Source organism: Glandiceps talaboti, chromosome 14, assembly GCF_964340395.1.
Source record: "Glandiceps talaboti chromosome 14, keGlaTala1.1, whole genome shotgun sequence".
NCBI classification, from domain to species: Eukaryota; Metazoa; Hemichordata; class Enteropneusta; family Spengelidae; genus Glandiceps; species Glandiceps talaboti.
This window is the reverse complement of record NC_135562.1, coordinates 23108673-23123565: the sequence shown is the minus strand read 5'-3', so window position 1 is coordinate 23123565 and position 14893 is coordinate 23108673. Positions and strand designations below refer to the sequence as shown.

Below are 14893 nucleotides of genomic sequence, written 5' to 3'. Positions count from 1 at the left end.
TAGACTACACTACACTAGGCTAGACTAGGCTAGACTAGACTAGACCAGACTAGGCTAGACTACACTACACACACTTACGTACTACACTCTAATCTCAATCTTTGCACATCGATTTTTTCAATCACAGTTTTTGATTAGTTTTCTCAGAAAAGCTAAAGTTGTTTCAATCAAACTAAATATCCAAAGACAACTGCAGTTTCAAAACTTTAAAAAGTTGCGTATACCCACATATACGCATCGCGTTTAGACGAAATCTCGTGATACATGAGACCCCGCGATAGTTTGTGACGTCACCACCCACCATTTTGGAAATTACATGTTTTCATCGTCGTGCTATGTACGATGTCAAACTACTAACTAAAAGTGTTTTCAGAGTAAAATTGAACAGAAAACTAATGATCGGACACAACGTCAATACTTTATAAAAAGGTATATGAGGCTGTTATACTTTTTTGATGACGTGAAGAATGCTAGTCGAAAGTCTGCAGCATCATGTTTGCCCTGTAATTCACACGTACTCACTGTACAGTGTACATATGAATGTATAGCGTCAGCTGTTGTCAGTTTACACTTGGTCTTTATAAATAGTTGAGTATTTGTCATTATTGTAATTAATGGTTGTCTACATTGTTCTCTTCTCAAAGACAATTTAATACTTCATTATTATCTTTTAAATCAATACGCCCATGTGGGCAGAAAATGAAAGTACAATTATTAAAGTGAGTGTGTGTGGGAGGTCGATGGTAACCAATTGTGACACTTGAAGGTGGTGGTCGGCAACCTTTGAGTAGTGGTCGCCAAGACTGACTCCTGGATGGTGCCGACCGGCGTCAGCAGATACATGCACACATGTAGTCATATATATACACACACACATACACATACATTCGTACATAGTACAGATACAAATATTCATATACGCACATGCACACATACATTGTACATACACCACACACTTGTACATGCATATGTATGCACACACACACACACACACACACACACACACACACACACACACACGCACGCACACAAACATGCACACAAACATGCACACAAACATGCACACAAACATGCACACACACCAAGTCCCCTAAAATCTCTTCCTAACAAAGTTAAAAGGACAAATGAGCTCTATCAAAATCTAGCTAAATCTCCTACTGGGGAAGGGATGAACAGCGAATGTCAGTAGTAATTTAGCATCATGCACTGACAGGCAGTTGCAATTGGTTACTTCATTTAGTTTACTACCAATTCAACCTCCAATGCTGGTAGTAACGTAATTCTGTGCTAGAGAAATCCTTTTGACTCTACAGTGGAGATGATAGTAATTCGTATATGACTAGACTAATTATAAATATCATATATACATTCACAGTAGAGTAGAAAATTGAAAGTTTGGTCTACCGTACTTGAATGTACCTGTTCTGTACTTATACATGGTTTACAATACTTGAATGTACCTGTTCTGTACTTATACATGGTTTACAGTACTTGAATGTACCTGTTCTGTACTTGTACATGGTTTACAGTACTTGAATGTACCTGTTCTGTACTTATACATGGTTTACAGTACTTGAATGTACCTGTTCTGTACTTATACATGGTTTACAGTACTTGAATGTACCTGTTCTGTACTTATACATGGTTTACAGTACTTGAATGTACCTGTTCTGTACTTGTACATGGTTTACAGTACTTGAATGTACCTGTTCTGTACTTGTACATGGTTTACAGTACTTGAATGTACCTGTTCTGTACTTGTACATGGTTTACAGTACTTGAATGTACCTGTTCTGTACTTGTACATGGTTTACAGTACTTGAATGTACCTGTTCTGTACTTATACATGGTTTACAGTACTTGAATGTACCTGTTCTGTACTTGTACATGGTTTACAGTACTTGAATGTACCTGTTCTGTACTTGTACATGGTTTACAGTACTTGAATGTACCTGTTCTGTACTTGTACATGGTCTACAGTACTTGAATGTACCTGTTCTGTACTTATACATGGTTTACAGTACTTGAATGTACCTGTTCTGTACTTGTACATGGTTTACAGTACTTGAATGTACCTGTTCTGTACTTATACATGGTTTACAGTACTTGAATGTACCTGTTCTGTACTTATACATGGTTTACAGTACTTGAATGTACCTGTTCTGTACTTGTACATGGTTTACAGTACTTGAATGTACCTGTTCTGTACTTGTACATGGTTTACAGTACTTGAATGTACCTGTTCTGTACTTATACATGGTTTACAGTACTTGAATGTACCTGTTCTGTACTTATACATGGTTTACAGTACTTGAATGTACCTGTTCTGTACTTGTATATGGTTTACAGTACGTGAATGTACCTGTTCTGTACTTGTACATGGTTTACAGTACTTGAATGTACCTGTTCTGTACTTGTACATGGTTTACAGTACTTGAATGTACCTGTTCTGTACTTGTACATGGTTTACAGTACTTGAATGTACCTGTTCTGTACTTATACATGGTCTATATAGCATTCATGCATTATTAAACTTAAAGAATTGAAACTGCTACATGTGTAGGGTTAAGATTACATTACACCAATGGTTTGAAACAACAACAACAACAACAACAACAACAACAACAACAACAATAACAACAGTAGAATATACACACAATCCAGTTTTCATATCTCCTTGATTGCTACTTATCATATGATATGATGGGTTTGGTTTATGAATAGGTACAGGTATGTTATTTCAATAGCAGAGCCATCTTTATTCTTTATAATACTGTACCCAGACATTGAACTATACCTTGTCTGGTTGTGTCAATTCTAGAAAGCTAAATTATTCATGGTTGCCATGGCAATATTCTGACATACTCCTTTGAAGGAATCTTGCAAAATTGAGATTTGTGTCTTTATTGTGCTATATTCTACATTGTTGTAAAATAATGTAATCATTTCCTAGTTGTACTTGATCACTTATAGAATAATATCAAATTTCATTTCATCTCAATAAATGTTGGCAGTTTCCTACAACAAGCTAGTGTCCTCAATTCATATGTTTTCCATTTGAACCCAATTGAATGCAATGGAAAATTCCGTCAGTGACTAGTTTGAGTGCTGCCTCATAAACATGGTCTGAAATCCATCAGAATTGTTTTATGTGTTCTACAGTGTGTTTGTTGAATGTCTATGGTTTACTTAGCCTTGACTCTCAAATGGTAATTGCAACACTCATTTCCTACAAGGTCAGACATATTAGGCCATCAAAATATTTTCCTATGTTTCTCATTCTCCAACTTACAGTAGTATAAAACTAGTAGACAATCATGGTAATGTTGTCATCACATTACAATTACTATAAGTAATGCTTACTTACATTGTCTACACTCTCAGTAATGATAATACAATGATTAGCAGAGGTCACATTACTGAGCATATTTGACGCCATATTTGACCCTAGTGACGTAATTCTTTTGGATGTATGCATAACTAGGGATGCGTCATAAATAGGAGACAAATGGGGCTTGCTCTTAGCAAACATATGGTTATCGTTGCCTTGAAGTTGTAGAACAAGACATTTACTCATAGTTCTGAAATGTAAATGTTGTCTAAATCTGTAAGTGCAGTGTGACCTGTGATAATTTGAATATGACCCATCGTATACAATATGTATCAACAGTTTCATATGCCCCATAGCCATTTCCTGATGTGGAGAGCACGCCTGGGGTAGTTTAGAAACTATGTGTTATTATCATCATCTATCCACATGATTGGTTTCTTATTAGCAGACTCATTAGACATTGTTAGAAAGTGTTTGCATTTATATTACAGCCATTACATTGAAACGTCTTCCGTTCATAGGCAAAGCGTTGATCAAATAGACCACATTAGTGGACAGTCTATGCTGAAAACTTCACTCAGATAAATTCATACCACCTCGTCACCATTTCATTCCCGCTAAAACTGAAACTTCTTTTTGAGCTTCGTTACTACATGTTTATTAATTTATTAATCTTCATATACAGACACCATTTCAGTGCATTAGCACTGTTCTTCCAATGGAACCTGTTGCAAGATTACATACACAGAAAAAAACAAAAACAAAAAGGGACAAACCAGGACAAAACATTAAACCACTGTATAGAGTGTTGCACATACATGTAAATGTTTTCCTGTGAAATTTTGGAAGTGTAAGCTGTGTACATGTATACAGTGTGCGGAAGAATGCCATGTGTTTACATGTACATGTTGTATTTCAGGTACATCTGAAATACATGTAGTGTGCATGCAAATTAGGAAAAGACGCACCGTAATGGGATTTTGACGCTAATTTTGGCGGAAAAGCATCCCAGGGGATGGATGCATCATATATGAAACATAGTAACTGACACATAGTAACTAGACATGTCACTGACACATAACTAGTTGTATGTCAGTGACATGTGTAGTTACTATGTGTGTCAGTGACATGTCTAGTTACTGTGTGTGTCAGTGACATGTCTAGTTACTGTGTGTGTCAGTGACATGTCTAGTTACTGTGTGTGTCAGTGACATGTCTAGTTACTGTGTGTGTCAGTGACATGTCTAGTTACTGTGTGTGTCAGTGACATGTCTAGTTACTATGTGTGTCAGTGACATGTCTAGTTACTGTGTGTGTCAGTGACATGTCTAGTTACTGTGTGTGTCAGTGACATGTGTAGTTACTGTGTGTGTCAGTGACATGTCTAGTTACTGTGTGTGTCAGTGACATGTCTAGTTACTGTGTGTGTCAGTGACATGTCTAGTTACTATGTGTGTCAGTGACATGTCTAGTTACTGTGTGTGTCAGTGACATGTCTAGTTACTGTGTGTGTCAGTGACATGTGTAGTTACTATGTGTGTCAGTGACATGTCTAGTTACTGTGTGTGTCAGTGACATGTCTAGTTACTATGTGTGTCAGTGACATGTGTAGTTACTATGTGTGTCAGTGACATGTCTAGTTACTGTGTGTGTCAGTGACATGTCTAGTTACTATGTGTGTCAGTGACATGTCTAGTTACTGTGTGTGTCAGTGACATGTGTAGTTACTATGTGTGTCAGTGACATGTCTAGTTACTGTGTGTCAGTGACATGTCTAGTTACTATGTGTGTCAGTGACATGTCTAGTTACTATGTGTGTCAGTGACATGTCTAGTTACTATGTGTGTCAGTGACATGTCTAGTTACTGTGTGTGTCAGTGACATGTCTAGTTACTGTGTGTGTCAGTGACATGTGTAGTTACTATGTGTGTCAGTGACATGTCTAGTTACTGTGTGTGTCAGTGACATGTGTAGTTACTGTGTGTGTCAGTGACATGTGTAGTTACTATGTGTGTCAGTGACATGTCTAGTTACTATGAGTGTCAGTGACATGTCTAGTTACTATGTGTGTCAGTGACATGTCTAGTTACTGTGTGTGTCAGTGACATGTCTAGTTACTGTGTGTGTCAGTGACATGTGTAGTTACTATGTGTGTCAGTGACATGTCTAGTTACTGTGTGTGTCAGTGACATGTGTAGTTACTGTGTGTGTCAGTGACATGTGTAGTTACTATGTGTGTCAGTGACATGTCTAGTTACTATGTGTGTCAGTGACATGTCTAGTTACTATGTGTGTCAGTGACATGTCTAGTTACTGTGTGTCAGTGACAAGTCTAGTTACTGTGTGTGTCAGTGACATGTCTAGTTACTGTGTGTGTCAGTGACATGTCTAGTTACTGTGTGTGTCAGTGACATGTGTAGTTACTATGTGTCAGTGACATGTCTAGTTACTATATGTGTCAGTGACATGTCTAGTTACTGTGTGTGTCAGTGACATGTCTAGTTACTGTGTGTGTCAGTGACATGTGTAGTTACTATGTGTGTCAGTGACATGTCTAGTTACTGTGTGTGTCAGTGACATGTCTAGTTACTATGTGTGTCAGTGACATGTCTAGTTACTGTGTGTGTCAGTGACATGTCTAGTTACTATGTGTGTCAGTGACATGTCTAGTTACTGTGTGTGTCAGTGACATGTCTAGTTACTGTGTCAGTGACAAGTCTAGTTACTGTGTGTCAGTGACATGTCTAGTTACTGTGTGTCAGTGACAAGTCTAGTTACTGTGTGTCAGTGACATGTCTAGTTACTATGTGTGTCAGTGACATGTCTAGTTACTGTGTGTGTCAGTGACATGTCTAGTTACTATGTGTGTCAGTGACATGTCTAGTTACTGTGTGTGTCAGTGACATGTCTAGTTACTATGTGTGTCAGTGACATGTCTAGTTACTGTGTGTGTCAGTGACATGTCTAGTTACTGTGTCAGTGACAAGTCTAGTTACTGTGTGTCAGTGACATGTCTAGTTACTGTGTGTCAGTGACAAGTCTAGTTACTGTGTGTCAGTGACATGTCTAGTTACTATGTGTGTCAGTGACATGTCTAGTTACTGTGTGTGTCAGTGACATGTCTAGTTACTGTGTGTGTCAGTGACATGTCTAGTTACTATGTGTGTCAGTGACATGTCTAGTTACTGTGTGTGTCAGTGACATGTCTAGTTACTATGTGTGTCAGTGACATGTCTAGTTACTATGTGTGTCAGTGACATGTCTAGTTACTATGTGTGTCAGTGACATGTCTAGTTACTATGTGTGTCAGTGACATGTCTAGTTACTATGTGTGTCAGTGACATGTCTAGTTACTGTGTGTGTCAGTTACATGTGTAGTTACTATGTGTGTCAGTGACATGTCTAGTTACTATGTGTGTCAGTGACATGTCTAGTTACTATGTGTGTCAGTGACATGTCTAGTTACTGTGTGTGTCAGTGACATGTCTAGTTACTGTGTGTGTCAGTGACATGTCTAGTTACTGTGTGTGTCAGTGACATGTCTAGTTACTATGTGTGTCAGTGACATGTCTAGTTACTATGTGTGTCAGTGACATGTCTAGTTACTGTGTGTGTCAGTGACATGTCTAGTTACTGTGTGTCAGTGACATGTCTAGTTACTATGTGTGTCAGTGACATGTCTAGTTACTATGTGTGTCAGTGACATGTCTAGTTACTATGTGTGTCAGTGACATGTCTAGTTACTGTGTGTGTCAGTGACATGTGTAGTTACTATGTGTGTCAGTGACATGTCTAGTTACTGTGTGTGTCAGTGACATGTCTAGTTACTATGTGTGTCAGTGACATGTCTAGTTACTGTGTGTGTCAGTGACATGTCTAGTTACTGTGTGTGTCAGTGACATGTCTAGTTACTGTGTGTGTCAGTGACATGTCTAGTTACTATGTGTGTCAGTGACATGTCTAGTTACTGTGTGTGTCAGTGACATGTCTAGTTACTGTGTGTGTCAGTGACATGTCTAGTTACTGTGTGTGTCAGTGACATGTCTAGTTACTATGTGTGTCAGTGACATGTCTAGTTACTGTGTGTGTCAGTGACATGTCTAGTTACTATGTGTGTCAGTGACATGTCTAGTTACTGTGTGTGTCAGTGACATGTCTAGTTACTATGTGTGTCAGTGACATGTCTAGTTACTGTGTGTGTCAGTGACATGTCTAGTTACTGTGTGTGTCAGTGACATGTCTAGTAACTGTGTGTCAGTGACATGTCTAGTTACTATGTGTGTCAGTGACATGTCTAGTTACTGTGTGTCATTGACATGTCTAGTTACTATGTGTGTCAGTGACATGTCTAGTTACTGTGTGTGTCAGTGACATGTCTAGTTACTGTGTGTGTCAGTGACATGTCTAGTTACTATGTGCGTCATTGACATGTCTAGTTACTATGTGTGTCAGTGACATGTCTAGTTACTATGTGTGTCAGTGACATGTCTAGTTACTGTGTGTGTCAGTGACATGTCTAGTTACTGTGTGTCAGTGACATGTCTAGTTACTGTGTGTGTCAGTGACATGTCTAGTTACTATGTGTGTCAGTGACATGTCTAGTTACTATGTGTGTCAGTGACATGTCTAGTTACTGTGTGTGTCAGTGACATGTCTAGTTACTGTGTGTGTCAGTTACATGTCTAGTTACTGTGTGTGTCAGTTACATGTCTAGTTACTATGTGTGTCAGTTACATGTCTAGTTACTGTGTGTGTCAGTGACATGTCTAGTTACTATGTGTGTCAGTGACATGTCTAGTTACTATGTGTGTCAGTTACATGTCTAGTTACTGTGTGTGTCAGTGACATGTCTAGTTACTATGTGTGTCAGTGACATGTCTAGTTACTGTGTGTGTCAGTGACATGTGTAGTTACTATGTGTGTCAGTGACATGTCTAGTTACTATGTGTGTCAGTGACATGTCTAGTTACTGTGTGTGTCAGTGACGCATCTAGTTACTATGTTTGTCAGTGACATGTCTAGTTACTATGTGTGTCAGTGACATGTCTAGTTACTGTGTGTGTCAGTGACATGTCTAGTTACTATGTGTGTCAGTGACATGTCTAGTTACTATGTGTGTCAGTGACATGTCTAGTTACTGTGTGTGTCAGTGACATGTCTAGTTACTGTGTGTGTCAGTGACATGTCTAGTTACTGTGTGTGTCAGTGACATGTGTAGTTACTATGTGTGTCAGTGAATGTCTAGTTACTATGTGTGTCATTGACATGTCTAGTTACTGTGTGTGTCAGTGACATGCCTAGTTACTATGTGTGTCAGTGACATGTCTAGTTACTATGTGTGTCAGTGACATGTCTAGTTACTATGTGTGTCAGTGACATGTCTAGTTACTATGTGTGTCAGTGACATGTCTAGTTACTATGTGTGTCAGTGACATGTCTAGTTACTATGTGTGTCAGTGACATGTCTAGTTACTGTGTGTGTCAGTGACATGTCTAGTTACTATGTGTGTCATTGACATGTCTAGTTACTATGTGTGTCAGTGACATGTCTAGTTACTGTGTGTGTCAGTGACATGTCTAGTTACTATGTGTGTCAGTGACATGTCTAGTTACTATGTGTGTCAGTGACATGTCTAGTTACTATGTGTGTCAGTGACATGTCTAGTTACTATGTGTGTCAGTGACATGTCTAGTTACTGTGTGTGTCAGTGACATGTCTAGTTACTATGTGTGTCATTGACATGTCTAGTTACTATGTGTGTCAGTGACATGTCTAGTTACTATGTGTGTCAGTGACATGCCTAGTTACTATGTGTGTCAGTGACATGTCTAGTTACTGTGTGTGTCAGTGACATGTCTAGTTACTGTGTGTGTCAGTGACATGTCTAGTTACTGTGTGTGTCAGTGACATGTCTAGTTACTGTGTGTGTCAGTGACATGTCTAGTTACTATGTGTGTCAGTGACATGTCTAGTTACTGTGTGTGTCAGTGACATGTCTAGTTACTATGTGTGTCAGTGACATGTCTAGTTACTATGTGTGTCAGTGACATGTCTAGTTACTATGTGTGTCAGTGACATGTCTAGTTACTATGTGTGTCAGTGACATGTCTAGTTACTGTGTGTGTCAGTGACATGTCTAGTTACTATGTGTGTCAGTGACATGTCTAGTTACTATGTGTGTCAGTGACATGTCTAGTTACTGTGTGTGTCAGTGACATGTCTAGTTACTGTGTGTGTCAGTGACATGTCTAGTTACTATGTGTGTCAGTGACATGTCTAGTTACTATGTGTGTCAGTGACATGTCTAGTTACTATGTGTGTCAGTGACATGTCTAGTTACTATGTGTCAATGACATGTCTAGTTACTATGTGTGTCAGTGACATGTCTAGTTACTGTGTGTGTCAGTGACATGTCTAGTTACTATGTGTGTCAGTGACATGTCTAGTTACTATGTGTGTCAGTGACATGTCTAGTTACTGTGTGTGTCAGACAAGTTACTATGTGTGTCAGTGACATGTCTAGTTACTGTGTGTGTCAGTGACATGTCTAGTTACTGTGTGTTAGTGACATGTCTAGTTACTGTGTGTGTCAGTGACATGTCTAGTTACTATGTGTGTCAGTGACATGTCTAGTTACTATGTGTGTCAGTGACATGTCTAGTTACTATGTGTGTCAGTGACATGTCTAGTTACTATGTGTGTCAGTGACATGTCTAGTTACTATGTGTGTCAGTGACATGTCTAGTTACTATGTGTGTCAGTGACATGTCTAGTTACTATGTGTGTCAGTGACATGTCTAGTTACTGTGTGTGTCAGTGACATGTCTAGTTACTATGTGTGTCAGTGACATGTCTAGTTACTATGTGTGTCAGTGACATGTCTAGTTACTATGTGTGTCAGTGACATGTCTAGTTACTATGTGTGTCAGTGACATGTCAAATTGACTTTAATGGAATGCATACTTCTATTGAGTACCACATAGTAAGGGATAGAAACACATTTGGTTTGTCACAAGAAATTACTGTGTCATTGAGATGTGAAGTTCACTCAGAATGTACACTTCTAGTGAGTAACACACCAAATTTTGTTGCATCACAAGAAATTGTGGTGTGTCAGTTATATGTCAAATTATGGTAGCAGACATAACAAATGTATACTGTACTGCTGTGGTTATTTGTTATATGTCAAATTATGGTAGCAGACATAACAAATGTATACTGTACTGCTGTGGTTATTTGTTATATGTCAAATTATGGTAGCAGACATAACAAATGTATACTGTACTGCTGTGGTTATTTGTTATATGTCAAATTATGGTAGCAGACATAACAAATGTATACTGTACTGCTGTGGTTATTTGTTATATGTCAAATTATGGTAGCAGACATAACAAATGTATACTGTACTGCTGTGGTTATTTGTTATATGTCAAATTATGGTAGCAGACATAACAAATGTATACTGTACTGCTGTGGTTAATTGTTAATATATGTCAAATTATGGTAGCAGACATAACAAATGTATACTGTACTGCTGTGATTATTTGTTATATGTCAAATTATGGTAGCAGACATAACAAATGTATACTGTACTGCTGTGATTATTTGTTATATGTCAAATTATGGTAGCAGACATAACAAATGTATACTGTACTGCTGTGATTATTTGTTATATGTCAAATTATGGTAGCAGACATAACAAATGTATACTGTACTGCTGTGGTTATTTGTTATATGTCAAATTATGGTAGCAGACATAACAAATGTATACTGTACTGCTGTGATTATTTGTTATATGTCAAATTATGGTAGCAGACATAACAAATGTATACTGTACTGCTGTGGTTATTTGTTATATGTCAAATTATGGTAGCAGACATAACAAATGTATACTGTACTGCTGTGATTATTTGTTATATGTCAAATTATGGTAGCAGACATAACAAATGTATACTGTACTGCTGTGATTATTTGTTATATGTCAAATTATGGTAGCAGACATAACAAATGTATACTGTACTGCTGTGATTATTTGTTATATGTCAAATTATGGTAGCAGACATAACAAATGTATACTGTACTGCTGTGGTTATTTGTTATATGTCAAATTATGGTAGCAGACATAACAAATGTATACTGTACTGCTGTGATTATTTGTTATATGTCAAATTATGGTAGCAGACATAACAAATGTATACTGTACTGCTGTGATTATTTGTTATATGTCAAATTATGGTAGCAGACATAACAAATGTATACTCTGTACTGCTGTGATTATTTGTTATATGTCAAATTATGGTAGCAGAAATGTAAGTCCAGCAAATGTGATAAATGATTATATTATTTAATTTTATTTCTTTTTTCTTTCAGATCATGTTTACTTTATTGTCAGGATTATTTAAGTATTTGTTCCGGAAAGATGAATTCTTTATCCTGATCCTAGGGTTGGATAATGCTGGAAAAACAGTGAGTAATCTGGTTTCCATGGAAACAGAAAATTAAACGTAGTTGTGAGTATTGATCATAAGTATAGCTGTAATTAAAGCTTTGTCACTTGTTGGCCTATTATGTTGTACATAATGACGAGTGAGATGAAATACTACTGTGGAATCCAGGCTTTAGTCTTACTCAAGTATGATGACTAGTGAGATGAAATACTACTGTGGAATCCTGGCTTTAGACTTACTCAAGTATGATGACTAGTGAGATGAAATACTACTGTGGAATCCTGGCTTTAGACTTACTCAAGTATGATGACTAGTGAGATGAAATACTACTGTGGAATCCAGGCTTTAGACTTACTCAGTATAATGACTAGTGAGATGTAATACTACTGTGGAATCCAGGCTTTAGACTTACTCAAGTATGATGACTAGTGAGATGAAATACTACTGTGGAAACCAGGCTTTAGACTTACTCAGTATGATGACTAGTGAGATATAATACTACTGTGGAATCCAGGCTTTTAGACTTACTAAGTATAATGAATAGTGAGATATAATACTACTGTGGAATCCAGGCTTTTAGACTTACTAAGTATAATGAATAGTGAGATGTAATACTACTGTGGAATCCAGGCTTTAGACTTACTCAGTATGATGACTAGTGAGATATAATACTACTGTGGAATCCAGGCTTTAGACTTACTCAGTATGATGACTAGTGAGATGTAATACTACTGTGGAATCCAGGCTTTAGACTTACTCAGTATGACTAGTGAGATGTAATACTACTGTGGAAACCAGGCTTTTAGACTTACTAAGTATAATGAATAGTGAGATATAATACTACTGTGGAAACCAGGCTTTTAGACTTACTAAGTATAATGAATAGTGAGATATAATACTACTGTGGAAACCAGGCTTTTAGACTTACTAAGTATAATGAATAGTGAGATATAATACTACTGTGGAAACCAGGCTTTTAGACTTACTCAGTATGATGAATAGTGAGATATAATACTACTGTGGAAACCAGGCTTTTAGACCTACTCAGTATGATGAATAGTGAGATATAATACTACTGTGGAAACCAGGTTTTTAGACTTACTAAGTATAATGACTAGTGAGATATAATACTACTGTGGAAACCAGGCTTTTAGACTTATTAAGTATAATGAATAGTGAGATATAATACAACTGTGGAAACCAGACTTTTAGACTTACTAAGTATAATGAATAGTGAGATATAATACTACTGTGGAAACCAGGCTTTTAGACTTACTAAGTATAATGAATAGTGAGATATAATACTACTGTGGAAACCAGACTTTTAGACTTACTAAGTATAATGAATAGTGAGATATAATACTACTGTGGAAACCAGGCTTTTAGACTTACTCAGTATAATGAATAGTGAGATATAATACTACTGTGGAAACCAGGCTTTTAGACTTACTAAGTATAATGAATAGTGAGATATAATACTACTGTGGAAACCAGGCTTTTAGACTTACTAAGTATAATGAATAGTGAGATATAATACTACTGTGGAAACCAGGCTTTTAGACTTACTCAGTATGATGAATAGTGAGATGTAATACTACTGTGGAAACCAGGCTTTAAACTTACTAATAAGTATAATGAATAGTGAGATATAATACTACTGTGGAAACCAGGCTTTTAGACTTACTCAGTATAATGACTAGTGAGATGTAATACTACTGTGGAAACCAGGCTTTAAACTTACTAATAAGTATAATGAATAGTGAGATATAATACTACTGTGGAAACCAGGCTTTTAGACTTACTAAGTATAATGACTAGTGAGATATAATACTACTGTGGAATCCTGGCTTTAGACTTACTCAAGTATGATGACTAGTGAGATATAATACTACTGTGGAATCCAGGCTTTAGACTTACTCAGTATGACTAGTGAGATGTAATACTACTGTGGAATCCAGGCTTTAGGCTTACTCAGTATGATGACTAGTGAGATGTAACACTACTGTGGAATCCAGGCTTTAGACTTACTCAGTATGATGACTAGTGAGATATAATACTACTGTGGAAACCAGGCTTTTAGACTTACTAAGTGTAATGAATAGTGAGATATAATACTACTGTGGAAACCAGGCTTTTAAACTTACTAAGTATAATGAATAGTGAGATATAATACTACTGTGGAAACCAGGCTTTTAGACTTACTAAGTATAATGAATAGTGAGATGTAATACTACTGTGGAAACCAGGCTTTTAAACTTACTAAGTATAATGAATAGTGAGATATAATACTACTGTGGAAACCAGGCTTTTAGACTTACTAAGTATAATGAATAGTGAGATGTAATACTACTGTGGAAACCAGGCTTTTAGACTTACAAAGTATAATGAATAGTGAGATGTAATACTACTGTGGAAACCAGGCTTTTAGACTTACTAAGTATAATGAATAGTGAGATATAATACTACTGTGGAAACCAGGCTTTTAGACTTACTAAGTATAATGAATAGTGAGATATAATACTACTGTGGAAACCAGGCTTTTAAACTTACTAAGTATAATGAATAGTGAGATATAATACTACTGTGGAAACCAGGCTTTTAGACTTACTAAGTATAATGACTAGTGAGATATAATACTACTGTGGAAACCAGGCTTTTAAACTTACTAAGTATGATGAATAGTGAGATATAATACTTCTGTGGAAACCAGGCTTTTAGACTTATTAAGTATAATGAATAGTGAGATATAATACTACTGTGGAAACCAGGCTTTTAGACTTACTAAGTATAATGACTAGTGAGATATAATACTACTGTGGAAACCAGGCTTTTAGACTTACTTAGTATAATGACTAGTGAGATATAATACTACTGTGGAAACCAGGCTTTTAGACTTACTAAGTATAATGAATAGTGAGATATAATACTACTGTGGAAACCAGGCTTTTAGACTTACGTGGAAACCAGGCTTTTAGACCTACTCAGTATGATGAATAGTGAGATGTAATACTACTGTGGAATCCAGGCTTTAAACTTACTAAGTATAATGAATAGTGAGATGTAATACTTCTGTGGAAACCAGGCTTTTTAAACTTACTAAGTATGATGACTAGT

At 36.8% G+C, this 14893-nt stretch overlaps 1 protein-coding gene across 2 annotated transcripts in view; it reads left to right on the top strand.

Moving 5' to 3' along the window:
• The window catches only part of LOC144445498 (ADP-ribosylation factor-related protein 1-like), a 70309-nt gene that overhangs the window by 6319 nt on the left and 49097 nt on the right, over positions 1-14893 (top strand). For both annotated transcript variants that reach the window (XM_078135067.1, XM_078135068.1), the window contains exon 2: positions 11703-11798. In XM_078135067.1, coding sequence (XP_077991193.1) covers positions 11706-11798 — 93 coding nt within the window. In that variant the 5' untranslated portion in view covers positions 11703-11705. The remainder of the gene's footprint in view (positions 1-11702; positions 11799-14893) is intronic.